Raw genomic sequence first — 14159 nt, forward strand, 5'->3', positions numbered from 1 at the left:
GTAGATGTTAAAGATAAATAACTGATACATTCTAAGAAGAGGCGTTGAAAAAATAAAGTATGAAAGCCGTAAATGCAGGCAAAAAGAAGAAGAAAAGAAAGTAATTCTGGCCTGGTAGAAAATTCATTTTGTGACTTTATTTTATTTTAATATTGTTTTCGTTATTTTAATTAATTCTTAAAACTGCTGTTGTAAAGTAATTTATAAAGAAAAGGCAACAATTAGTGAGAGTTATGACAAATAAGCACAACCTTGTGTAACTTTTCGGTTTTCCTTTACTGTTAATCGCCTCATGACCCCTCAAATTACTCTTGCGACCCCTAGTGGGGGTTGAAACCACAGGTTGGGAACCACTCCTCTAGGTGATAAACAAACAAATAGAAAGAATGAAGGTGACAACAGTGGGAGCATGTACATGTAACCCTGTTTATTACAAATATTGTAATTGCAGGTATTTCTTTTATGCTCAACATTGTAGAGTTCATTTACAGGTCGTTTATTTTCAATAAATAATAACAATGATGATGTTGGACAAAATAATCTACGTTGAAGTTGATATGAGTTGACTTCATACGGGATGGTTTAGTTAACTGAAGCCTCTGTCAATAAATGTGATTTGTTCATTTAATGCCATAGACCAATTTATGCATCATGCTTTTCCATGACTGTCAGTGAGGGAAACTGACTAAAACAATAAGGCTTAGGCTAATCTTGTGCAAAAGTAATCATGCAGCAGGAGGGCAAGGACACAATTTGGAAAAACACATTGTTTTTAGAAGCCGACGATAATGAGAAAGTGATGATCATGTCTCGGAATTATCTAGGACCGTTTGAAGAATTGTTCTCCTGATAAAAAAAAACCATCAAGGCTGCTGTGTGATAGAACATAACTGGGATTTGGGGGGGGGGGGGGTAAGAGGCCTCAAACTGGCAACACAAAAATGAAACCATGACATGTGGCAATTCATTTTTGTTTGTAAACGACCAAGCAGCGCAATTTTCAAAATGCCAGGTTTGTCAAATCACCGACAGATGTGGCAGCGTCTGTACAGATACTACAGTACATAGAGCGGGCCCTATTTGTTGCATACATAGCAGTAATACAATACTATTAAAAATAAAATAATGCTATTGCAACAGTTCATGAGCCGAACAGCTAGTACAAGTGAGCTCAAGTCTATAAACACAAAAATTATTTATATTAAGACATCGTGCATGCATTGCTATTTCAAAATCTTTTTTTTTTTTTCCTTCTACATTTTGATTGCAGCATTTGTTCCTTCAGTTCATGGCATTGTTATGTACAAGTGATAAGCAAGGTAACTGATCGTAATTTACACACCATCCTATCAACAAAGAATATCTTATGTGTGCTTCTCAGTGTCGTCCTCACAGAAAATAACCCTCTGCGTTACAGTAAAATTGTAACCTCTGTCCGTCAAAAAACACAAAAGGAGCTTCATTGGCTCCCTTCACTGTGCATCTACAGCATGACCGCTACTAAATAAGTCTTTTTTTTTCCTATTGCAAATATAACACGTTAGAAAAAATGTCTGGTGGCAGCAAATGTAGGTCCCCACTGGGGCCACTTCTCTGGAAGACTGAAATCACCCATCTTTTCTATAGTTTCTCTCTGTGGTAATCCGTCTATCCCTCCTCCTCTTTGGGTGTGTCTGCAGGAGCCGACTCCTTCTCCGGGGTTTCATGTGGATCTGCAGTCTTGTCTGTGGGGAGCTGAGGGTTCTCCTCCTTCGAGGAGCTCGGAGCGTCTCCGTCTTTTGTTTCACTCTCTGCAGCCGGAGAGCTTTTCCCCTCCTGCACGAGAGTTTTCTCGTCCTGCTCTACCTCCTCCGCAGGAGGCGTGCTTTCCTTCGCGGCTGCTGCCTTTTCGTCCGTCCCCTTATCGCTCGTATCGATCACCTTCTCCTGCGTTTCGGGCTTTTCTTCCTCCGCTGGGGCTGATGCTTCTTCCAGAGGAGGCAGGTCCTCTTCTACAGGAGGAATTCCTTCTCCCGCAGGACTCTGTGGCTTATCGTCTTCAGTGGGAGCCATGCCTTCCTCCATCATCTCTTCCTCTTCTTCTTCGTCTATCTCATCCTCCAAGGGAGGGATCATCTGTTCTTCTCTCCCTCCGGGGAAGACCCTATCTGGGTAGACTTGTTTCAGCTGTTCCTCAAAGTAGTCCTCCAAGTACAAGCCTGCACTGCCCACCTCTGAGGTCGCCTGTACGGTCAGTGCACAGAAATATCAGACAATGAAAGAGTATGTATTTTAAAATAATTCATATTTGGTAAAACTCAACTTGCAAAACTCCTGCAAATGAGTGTTACATGGTATTTGTCAATAAGCAGAAAGACATGTCACTGTGTAATTCACATTTTGGCAAGACGATACAATGTTACAATCGTTCTGGAAGGAATATTTTATAGAAACTGATTACCTTGTAGTACTTTGCACAGTTGAAAAATATGAGCCTGACATCCGAGACAAATCCCTCCGGACTGCTGTAACATTCACCTTCCCTCGACTTCGACTCCAGTTTCCTCTTCACTATCGACAAATCCATCGGGGTCTTGATCAGCTCTTTGTACCTTCTTGTCTCCTACATTAGGAAAACAGTAGAAGATACATCTGTTAAGAGAATCTGATATATTTATTGGCTTCTGGTGCAGTCAATATGACCCAAGCATGACTTAAAAGAACATGAAAAGTTAAAATGAAACCCACACACACACTGATGTACATTGGTTACTGAGTAACTTTTTCATTAATTTTAGTAGTGAACTTTACCATCATTAAAATCTATTCAAGTCCACATTTCCTGTCCACATTGTAGTTAGAAATTCTCCAGTGGAAAGTCTTCACTTTCTCCAAGTCAGAAAAATGAAAACCTCTAATGTCTTCCTATCTAAAATCAGAATTAATCTATTAATCTACTTATTTTCAATTCAGCAAAAAGTAAAATTTTCTAGCACTGGAGTTCTTTTAAACTTTAGTGACTAAATACTAGATAGGGTAACTTACTGACGGAGAAGCAGCCTGCTGGAAGTCGGTGCTGAAGTCATTGCAGAACAGACGTAGTAGCAGCCTCTCACACCTCTGCATATAAAAACAAATAAAAACATTAGATCAGACATGTAACTGATCATGTTATGTAAAGTGTGTCTCTTCCCCAAAGAGATACAACTTGTTTAATTGGAGGTAGTACTTTAGAATCTCATGCACAGGGAGGTAAATGACAGCTGTGAACATACCCTTCTGTCAACAGGGGGGAATCCTTCAGAGACGGGGTCGTCCTTGCTGTTGCAGTCATACTCCATCTCAGGAGAGACGAGGTCTCGGCAGAACGAACAGAACCACTCGCCACTGAGGAGAGATGTCAGGAAGAGCTTGTTAGGATAGATGCACAGACCTGTCTGCCAACCTTACTCACTTGCAAGACCAAGAGAACAGGTTGTCAGAATCCCCGTCATTATTGTACATTTTCTAACAACTGCTCTTATTCATTTTACCTCATAGACTAAGAATGATAACGAGCCATGTTAGACTTTCTCAGTCATAGATGAAATTGGAAGAATCTGACAAACCCCTACAAATACCTATACTGTACATTATCATCACACATGGTGTGCAACATTTCTAGCAGTTTATAACTTGAAATGCAGGAAGTGCAGTACAATAACTGTACATGCTAAAGTCCCATAGACTTCTTTAATTGAGAATAAAACTGCTTTTGTATATTATACCACCACCTAGTATAACCCAATTTAACAAACCTTCCGATATCACAAACTAATACTGCAGCTGCAATGAAATATCATTTAAAGACTAATCTGTAAAATACTGTAAAACAACAAATACCTCTTTATTTTTTTATTAGTCAATTTAAACATGTTTTTTTTAAAAGATTAAATACACTTATCAAATTAATAACACTGAAACATGTATCAGAATGCTTTCAGTTACAGGAAATATTAAACATGTTGATGTACTAATAATTAGTAGTTATGACAATATACTCTAAGGGCTGGTAAAACTACCAGCTGGAGTAAAATCTACAATCAAATAATCCAAGATAAAATGTAGGTGGAGTCTTATTCAGGTGTCCAGCATCATTTAATTATGCAGCCATAGCATTGAGAGACAGCCTGTCTCTCACCTGGGGGACTCGTTCAGAGTGGGAATGTGACAGGCCAGATGAAAAACTTTGGGGCACTTGTCGCAGCAGAGCAGCTCCCCTCCGTTCTGACAGACAGCGCACCAGTCCTCATTGGGATCATCCTCCGGCTCTGCTCTCTTTTCAGACTGTGGCTGCCCCGCAGACTGAGGACGCTGCTCTTTCCCAGCTTTGGACTCCGATCCGGGGACAGGGACAGGAGCAGACACCTTAAGCTGCTGTCGAGGCTTCGACTGAGCTCCAGTGCTGCTGTCCGGTAGGCTGGAGCCGACACTGGACTGAACCTGTAGGCAAAAGAAATGCAAAATACGTGATACGAGATATATTAACACTTTTTGCATGCTGCAATATAATGCCACCAACACCTCGTCGCCTACATGCTACATTATTAAACAAAATATTTCTAAGACATCTGGACTTGTGTTAAGTAATTCTCTTACAAAACGAACTTCATCCTCGTCCTCTGGTTCGTCCTTGATGACGATCACAGGCCCGGGGGATGACCTTCTTCGTCGCTTGGCTGAGGGGGCAGACGGAGCCTCAAAAGTCGGCTTCCATGAAGTCGTCCTTCAACAAAGCCAGACAGAGAAGAATGAGATTTTATATTATATATATATATATATATATATATATATATATAAAAAGACAAACTGGCCTTGCTTACATGAATAGGTAAGATCTCAGTGTTTTTAATTAAGTCTGTCCTGTGAATCCCTTAAATGTCACGTGTTACATGTTACACAGCTTAATGAAAGCATAAAAATAAGTGTCACCAGGACGTACTTAATATATTAGATATTAACTATAAATAGAGACAGATATTTGGGGGAACTAATTACACTGCAGGCTAGGACAAGGGAGTGGAGTGTTAGACTGAAGGCGGATAAGGACAACCGCTGTCACAACATGACACGTTTTAAAATAACTTCAGTGTCGCACGTCAAAAAGGTTTCTAATCAAATATCACAAGCACGCGCCTGTTATGTTAACAAGCACATATTCAGGGCAAAACAACACAAAACTATCAGCCATAGTCTGTGCCAAAGAAAAAAAATCTTATCTTAAGTAAAAAGCTTAGAGTTTCTAAGAGCTAAAGGGCTAATGTGACAGAAAAAATGCACAATGAGAACAATGTGAGTGTTGCAAAGGTGTAAAGATTCTTTCATAAAAAGGTCAAGGTTTCACAGTAGTTACATTAAACCCTAACAACTGTGATGAGGACACATTTTAGGAGATCTCCTCTTACCCTGTGCTTCTGTCTGAAGAAGTTGGCTTGGCTATCGGAGAGTTCTGCCTTGCTTGAACTTGAGAGAAGAAGAAGAAGAAGAGGAGGAGAAGTCAATATGAAAAGCTTCATTTCAGACTGATGTTCACACAGAACAGGATCTTTGGGGTTGTTACATCAGAGCAGTGATAATGACCTGCTATGTGATTAAGCGCGCTTGTTTTGTCTGCAGTTGCCGAAGCTAGACTCGGAGCGAAGCTGGGTTTGGGGATAGAGATTGTGATAGAGGGCACAGATCCACTAGCCTCACTCCTCTTCAGGAAGGAGGACTCCGCTAGGCCCCGCTTTAGGAAACAGAAATGAAAAACGGTTTAATTAATCCTCCTCGAAACATGCACTTTCTTGTTCTGGAATAAGTTAGAGTGGAAACCTTCTACCAACCTGATGTATGGACGTCTGTGTAGCTGCTCCAGCGGACAGAGGCTGTGGGTAGCGGGACGGTCCCTGCAACACATCCATGGGTTTAGGAGGGAAGCTGGAGCTATGGATCAGATCTCTCAGAGACTAGATGTAGAAAAAAAATTCAAGTTGAAAAGAATAGTTCAGGCCAGTTTAGCATCAACTATAAGTCCCTTTGACCGACTGAAGCCGGAAACAGTAGGTGTTACCAAATGCTGAGGAAGACATCTCCAGTAACATAAAACATTTCTGATTTTATTTCCCAATTAAAATTTAAAAAAAAAAAAATGGCATTTGACAAGAATAAAATCCCATTACAAGAAATTTAAGGATACAGTATAATCTAGTAGATAAGACCAACTTGATGCGCCCCGCTTTTTGAGGCAGAAGACAATTCAAACTTTATCAAGACCTACACTACAATAATCACATCAATGAAACCTCATGTGATTAAAATGAAGTAATCTGAAGACAGTGAAAACGCTTGGAACTGTTTATCACAACTGTAAGGAGTCTTTCTGATATCTGCCTGTTTGATAAGAACCATCTGCAAATACCTTCCACATGACAAGCAGCTCCTCTCTGGCATACATACATTACATTCCCCACACACCTATACATGCTAATGTTTCTACCTGCAGTAACTTACCTGAGCAGGTGGGAATCCTGTGTTGTGAATCATGGTTGATGTGGGGCTTCTGGGGTTGGGATGGGAGCTCCCGTATCTGCGTCCTGGCTGGCCCAAGTTGGGGGGGGGGTCTGGTTGGGGGTACAGTCCAGTACATACCCGGTGGGTGATTTGGGGGACTTGGGTCCTGGTGGTCCTGGGGGTCCTGGGAGCCTGACGTTTTGGTACCAAGACCAGTGGTTAGGAGGGGGCTGCCTGAGGGGATGCTGGGAAAGCTTGTCCACCTTGGACAGAAAAATAAATGGAAAATTTATAAAGAAAACCAGAACAATTGCTTTTTTTACACTTCTGTCAGTAGTTTAGGTACCTTGACAACGTTTTTTTTATGTTTTGAGACAGTGATAAAAATCTTACCTGCATCTGGAGCTGAGCCAGTGTGCTCTGTCGCTGCTGAGCTGCTGAGACAGCTGAGAGACCTCCAGTGGGCGCCTCTGCTCTGGGACCTGCCTGGTGGTTGGTGACGGGTGGCCGGCCAGGGCCCCTTTCTACTACCAAAGAACCTGCAGAAAATAAGCAAACAATTGAGAAATAAATCATGAATCATACCTCAGTCCTCTGGTTGAGGGGGACTTGCCCATGTCACTACACACTGCTGACCTACAAGGACACAATTATGAGTGTTTTTAATATCAACACAACTGAAAGTGAGGTCATTCATCAAGGTTAATGGATTATGATTCATGTCTAAGGTAAGATATTAATACGACCTTTGTAATCACTTCTGGACAAGAATGTGTAATTCGTGCCAACGTAAACGCCCTAAGGTACATTCAATGTGTTTGGTCACAGGGTTTGTGATATTATTTCTGGAACAGAAGCTCAGCTACAAGTTAGACAAGCTTCTGTTTTACAATCAGGTGGAAGTTAGGGTGTACGACAGTGGAGGAATAATAAAGTAATGTGCATACATCTGCAGAAAGGCCAGAAAATGCAAGTGGTGGAAACAGTTTAATGCGTTTTTTGTGTTACATTTTTGTTATCCATCATTCCGAAAAGCTTAATGTATTAGTTTCAGCGAAACTAAGCTAATGTTAATTACTTATTAACTGTTCTAGTAGTGACAGTTTTTTTTAGCAGCAGCATTAAGAAGTCAAGCAGGTGTTTTCCACCTTCATAAACTTGATTTTCCTGTTCAAGACTACTGACAGAAAGTACATACACGTGCTAAAACAAATGGAGGATTGTGTAAGCTGACATACGGTAAGATTAATAAAATGTCATTTAGGCCAGATGAGATTCATACACTGGAAGACAAAAACCAAAACAATCTACATGTTTACTATGTATTCAAGAGCACACTAACAAAATAATAAAAGTATAGGATGACCTCGCCAAAAAAGTTCCAACAGTGGCATATACCTCTCTCAGTACTGTCAACAATCTTACCGAGGATACATTTCAGCTGCTGATGTCGTTAATTTTTAACTTACTTACTAACTGTTCTACTCAGTGAGCATAAAAGTTTAAGCTAATCACGTCATATTTTGCCTTTATTTTTCCAGATTGCAGGTTTTTAAAAAAGGCACACTACGATCTACAAATCAACAGGAAACATGTGTTATTATGCAATCGGTCAGCAAACAATATTCGTACTGCAACTTTTATGTGATTCCAGCCTTACCGAGGTCTACATTCGTGGCCCAGAAACCAGAGCGACACTGAAAGCGAACCGAGCTCTGAGGGACGATGGAGGGATTACAGCTCGCTCTCATCAGGTAATGGATCTGACAAAGGATCTAGAAGACAAAAAGACAGGGCTGTCAGAAAAGCATTGGTGGGTTTATCCTAATTATCGTACAAAATACATGTAACAATTAACGGTAATATAATTCAAACTGCTGTATGATAACGTCACTCACCAGTCTCTTGCAGTAGAGGAGGGCTGTTCCACTGTGGCTGGCTGTAGCCCATTTAGTAAAGCTGATGACGTGGTCTAAGTGCCTGCTCAGAGAGTTGACCTCATCTTGCTGCTTTTTCAAACCCAACTCATGGTCCTTAGTGAGAGCCTAGGGGTAGATGCGTACATTAATCGGCAGAAAATATAACTCTAAAATGTCGCATTTGCATGTGGAAGGTCATTGAACTAAGCAGATTAAACCTACCTCAAGCTGGTTACCCAGAATCTTTCCCTTCCTGTTGATCTCCATAATCAAGTTACAAACAGATTTCTTTATTTCATTCATTACGGACTTCCGGTTTTCTTCAACTTGCTGGAGTCTGTGGGAATTAACGACAGAACGTTCATTTTAATACTATGCCTCAGCAGTTTCAATATGCAGAGGATTTTGATTCTAGTTAGACTTGCTAAAATGTAAGTCAGGAAAAACAACTTTCTGTCTACCGTGGGAGCCAATTTGTCAAAATTACACTGCGCAGAAATGGGCTTCAATCAGAATAAAACAAACTGATTTAATCCAGCTGTAGAGGGCAACTTTACCCAGAGCTGATACAGCCGGACACCTCCTCAATGGCCTTTCTTTTCTCCTGCAACTGCTGTGTCATGTTCTCCAGATACTGCCTGTGGTTCCTGTACGCATCCTCCAAAAACTGGTAGCTGGGCACAAAGAATACAAGCATTAATGACTGAAAGCACATTGTTACAACTGCTCTAGATATTTTATCACTTAAATGAACCATCGGACATTCTTGTTTGGCAACAGACCGACACCAAAGACCTATTGCCAATATTTATTGAGGATAAGTAGAACAATATATGATTTTTATTGTTAAAAAAAAAAAAAAATCTGCCTACTTGTGATCCTTGTGTTTAAGCAGCTGACAGTCTCGACAGGTTAGTCGGTCACAAGTCTCACAAAACAGCTTCAGTGGCTCCTGCTTGTGGATGTCACAAAACACAGGCTTCTGCGTGGAAATACCTACTGCTTCTGGGATACAGACAAAGAAGAACAAAGAAATAGAAAGTCAGCTTATGTCACCACAATTGTCTATATCTATAGCATCGCTATATTATTATCATCATCATGACTCACATCCTGTTAGAGCAGTCTGTCTACAACACTCTGGCAGGTAAAACAAAAGCTGTACAGCCTACCATCTAGACCACCTTAGGCTGTTTACAGAATTGTCTTATTTCAATATTTAAGTACAGTATGTAGCATGCATACTCACTACAGTCCAGCATACAAGATTGAAGTTGTCATTTTGTAGGAAGAAAATGTGCAGTTTCTCCTGCTTTGTACGTCACACACTACCTGGAGACATCTCCTCTTTCTGCCGTATGGTGTGATCCCTGGTGAACTTGACCCTTTGGTGCGCCTCAATACACGTCACACACAGAAACTCCACACACTCCACGCAGTAACCTGTTGCCTCGGTGTTGTCATCGCAGCTCATACACACCTAACACACGAAAGAGAAAAAAAAAAAAGAATAAATGAAAGAAAGAAATCAGCACTTGGGAGAGCGGTATCAACAAAAAGAAGCTGTTCGTGAGGGGGGCGGCTCAGGATGAGGAAGAGGATCACCCCACCTGGCTGGTTTTCTCTACCGTGCTGCTCGGCACCTCGGCGGAGTCCTTGACAAAGAAATTATCCAACACGTCCATATCCCAGCATTCCTGTCTGCATACTGGACATCGTAGGGCACCCACTGGAGCAAGAGACCAGATGCATTAATGCATTATTGAAGAAGGTGTCAGCTCACAAGCACTTACATGAGTGTATTGTTTAAAAAAAAAAAAAACACACAGACCTGAACGATACTAAGCTATAACACTGACACAGTGACACGAGACTATAACTCACCTACGATTTTAATACGACACAGAGCGTGCAGCCAGCCATAGTATATTTGCTTAATGATATCACAGCTTTGTTTAGCTGGTCTGAAAGGTTGAATTACAGGTAAGTGACATTTTTGTGAGAGCAAAAAAACCAAAAAAAAACCTCTTTGCTATACTTTAAACCACATTATTTCAATAAATGATTAACATATTTAGTCAAAAGCACTCCAAGCTTTGGCATCACCTGGCCACTCATTTGGGTTGCACAGTCCTAACAGCTACACCACACTAAGCTCGTTATCAATACAATAAACTTAAACCACTGCTTCAGTTCTAGCTTTGTTATCACAATCTGCCACAGTCACATCAAACCAACTCAACACAGACAGACACCATCCTCACATGGCTTGTTGCTGTCGACCTGTCCTTGCGAGTCCCGCCTCGGGTCCGCGCTCCTGAAGGGAGCGGGGAGACACCTCTTGCAGAAAGAGTGCAGACACGGCAGGAGTTTGGGCTCTCTGTTGTGGAAGCTCAACTTGCAGATAGGACAAGTGTCCATCAGCCCGAAGGTGCCTTGTTGCTTCTGCCTCTCCTCCTCGGCGGGCAAACTTTCTGCCTCGTTCTCGACGATTATGACAATGTCGTCGTTTTCGGCACTTTCATCCATTTTCGATCCGCGGCTGCTTCCCGATACGAGCCAGTCAAGCAATCAATGTAGCTTTGAAACAAAGGGTAGCTTATAATTTTCCTGGCTTAACAAGCCAAATAGGGGATATAACGTTGAGTACTAACATTATGCCTCGAAACATTTAAGACGCAGTCCTTTCATCCTACAAGGCGGTTTCTCAAACTGTGCGCTAACAGTTTCAGTGTAATTCTTTTCGCTTTGGGAGCTAAATTAGCAACGTAGCTTATTTAAAATTGCACAAACGCCAGAGACAATAAATAACTAATTCCCCGGGTGTTAGCGGTCCTTGTTCAAACGGGCGAAGACGCAACAGCGCGAACTCACTTGTGAACTAACATTACGCCACATACATAGTATTTTAAAGCTCGTCCGTCCATGTGAAAGGCGACCATCTGTTCACTCTGGGCTCAAAACACATACCATACATTACCCAGACGGCACTGCGGCGTTTTAAAGCCACAGCGCCCGCCTGAGGCCAAACAACGTTGGGTGCAGGACAACTTTAATTCCTCGTTTTTAACCAATTATCCGCAGGAAACGTGTGGTATATATGGACCCCCGGACACAAAAGGCTACTTATTTAATCGTATTGTTCATTTGTTTTAGATAGTGTCTCACTCTGAGTTCTGTTATGTTTGTGGGAGGGGGCTGTTTCTTTAGTGGGAGGAGTGTCAAACAGATGTTCAGCTACTGGATAAAGTATTCTAACTGTGTCAACTTGTATTGGACGGTATGTTTAGCGCAAGGAGGGGGTTGCGTAATGACACAAGCGACCGCACTGGGGGATTTTCTGTCACACTTCGATGAGGATGGACCTGACAGCTGAGAGTCACTCCATTCATCTGAGTGATGGAAACAGAATACCTCTGATAGGACTGGGAACCTATGGGGATCCCCGCACGGTAAGACACATGCTTTTGTCAGATCCCCCCCCCCTGCATGTCACTTAAACAATGTTCACTCATAAAAGGTGTGTGTTGTTTTGATAGACCCCTAAAGGAACTGCATATGAGTCAGTCAAAGTGGCTATTGAAACAGGGTACAGACACATTGATGGGGCTTTGGTGTATTTCAATGAACATGAGGTGGGACAAGCTATAAGGGACACAATCGCAGAAGGGACTGTGAAGAGAGAGGACATCTTCTACTGTGGAAAGGTTTGTGCTGTTTGCTTGTAGAGGTCAATGAACTTAATGGCTACAAAGTGCACGTTTGCATCAGATAATACCTTTGTCACCTGCGCTTATCATGCAGTTGTGGAACACCTTTCACCCCCCGGAACTGGTGAGACCTGCTCTGGAGAAAACCCTGAAGACGTTACAGCTGGATTATATCGACCTCTACATTGTCGAACTACCCATAGCCTTCAAGGTATACGTGCATTTAGTGTTGCGTTTCAAAGACCTGTTGTCAAAACAGCATTCAATTGTTTTTTCTTCATTCAGTTTAACGCTCACTGCTGCCAATGATTGCCATCTAAACTCACTGTATATTATTATTTTCTGAAGCCAGGAGATACATTTTACCCCAAAGATGAAAATGGGAAGTACATTTATCACAAGACAGATCTCCGTGCTACATGGGAGGTGAGACTTGCTGATCTAACGTTTACTGTCCATTTAAGAATAGAAAGACTTCCTACTGTCTGTACGTTAAATGCAGAGAAAGATTAAATACGGGGGTCATAGCAGTACCCTGTGTTGTGCACTTACAAACCTGACATTTTGTTCAAAGTGCAAAGTCTAATTTGCTGCTTTCTGCCTTTAGTGCTTTATTTTTTTTACACCTTTAACAGGCTTTGGAGGCTTGCAAAGATGCCGGGCTTGTAAAATCTCTTGGCGTATCTAACTTCAACAAGCGGCAACTGGAGCTGATCCTGAACAAACCTGGGCTCAAACACAAACCTGTGTCCAACCAGGTACAGACAGTTTAATAACACACCTATGTTGTGGAATTAAGGCAAATCCTAAGAAAATATTAGATTTGGGATTATAGAGAGAGAAAAAAAGGGCTGACAAACACAAGAAAATGCCGCAAGTCAGTGACAATTAAAAAAATAGATTACAAAAAATGGTAAAGATGCCCTTTAGAAAAGGGGCGTGGAACATAAATACTGACTAGTACAGCACAAGACTAACAAAGAAGCAATTAACAATTATTATGTGTGCTTTTTGTTTACACAGGTTGAATGCCATCCCTATTTCACTCAGCCAAAGCTGCTTGAGTACTGCCAGCAGAACGATATTATCATTGTGGGATACAGCCCCTTGGGGACATCTAGGGATGCATCCTGGTATGAGAGAGAGAGGAATAGTTACTTATTACATAAAGTTAATATGTAACTAGTAGCTAATAAGAAAAACACTGTTCCCAGCTACAATGGATTCATTTGCATTTGCACAAGACCTTAAACTTATTAAGGTGGCATTTAGCTGTGAAAAGGGGAATTTTCTGTGTCATAATAAAATACCAATCATGTCAACAGGGTAAACCTAAAATGCCCCCCACTGTTGGAAGATGAGCTGCTGGTATCAGTTGCTAAAAAGTATAACAAGACGTCAGCCCAGGTGGCCTTGAGGTTCAATGTCCAGAGGGGAGTGGTGGTCATCCCAAAGAGCTTCAACCCTGTTCGCATAAAGGAAAACTTTCAGGTTTGTTTGTAGGGCCTCAGTTTTAATTTTTGGTATGGCATGCAAAAAAAAAAAAGGGGAAATAAAGAATGAAATGTGTTGCAATTTTGTTGCAGATATTCGACTTCTCTCTTTCTGAGACCGAGATGAAGGCAATTGAGGGTCTGAACAAGAATATTCGTTTTGTGGAGCTACTCATGTGAGTATAGTATAGCATACACACTGTATGAGAGATGTTCTGCTCCTGTAGTAAACAATTACTATTTCTCTTTGTTGACTCAACAGGTGGTCTGATCATCCGGAGTATCCATTTCACGACGACTACTAGGCCACCGATGTCAACACTTTGCTTAAATTGAATCAAACAATTTGTTAATTTTATTGCTTTTACATTTGGGCCTTAACTTTAAAATCATTTTGATTACTTTTATTGTACATTTCATGAAATATTTCTGATACATACTTAATTTAATGTGAGTTTATTGATACAGGAAATTAGATTGTTTCAATAAAGCTCTGGTTTTAAGTGTCTGTGATTGATTCAGAAACA

The 14159-nt window shown here is 41.2% G+C and overlaps 2 protein-coding genes across 2 annotated transcripts; one reads left to right on the forward strand and one right to left on the reverse strand.

The window, feature by feature from the left end:
* Positions 1-412: 412 nt before the first annotated feature.
* LOC118341566 (transcription intermediary factor 1-alpha-like) lies at positions 413-11464 on the reverse strand. Its single transcript, XM_035679866.1, is given in 20 exon segments — positions 413-2223; positions 2441-2602; positions 3025-3099; positions 3255-3366; positions 4160-4461; positions 4618-4744; positions 5424-5481; positions 5599-5746; positions 5844-5966; positions 6511-6648; positions 6651-6773; positions 6904-7049; positions 8171-8285; positions 8409-8555; positions 8652-8766; positions 8987-9103; positions 9302-9434; positions 9762-9909; positions 10040-10158; positions 10694-11464. Coding segments are annotated over 20 exon segments (3249 nt in total). The 5' UTR covers positions 10959-11464; the 3' UTR covers positions 413-1647.
* Positions 11465-11661: 197 nt separating this feature from the next.
* On the forward strand, positions 11662-14135 carry LOC118341588 (aldo-keto reductase family 1 member D1-like). Its single transcript, XM_035679888.1, has 9 exons — positions 11662-11881; positions 11969-12136; positions 12234-12350; positions 12488-12565; positions 12775-12897; positions 13163-13272; positions 13465-13630; positions 13726-13808; positions 13895-14135. Exons 1-9 carry the CDS (start codon positions 11783-11785, stop codon positions 13935-13937), a joined length of 987 nt encoding a protein of 328 aa, XP_035535781.1. The 5' UTR covers positions 11662-11782; the 3' UTR covers positions 13938-14135.
* Positions 14136-14159: the final 24 nt, after the last annotated feature.

The sequence above is a fragment of the Morone saxatilis genome, unplaced genomic scaffold (assembly GCF_004916995.1).
Source record: "Morone saxatilis isolate NCDOM2014 unplaced genomic scaffold, NCSU_SB_2.0 Contig10, whole genome shotgun sequence".
Taxonomy (NCBI): Eukaryota; Metazoa; Chordata; class Actinopteri; family Moronidae; genus Morone; species Morone saxatilis.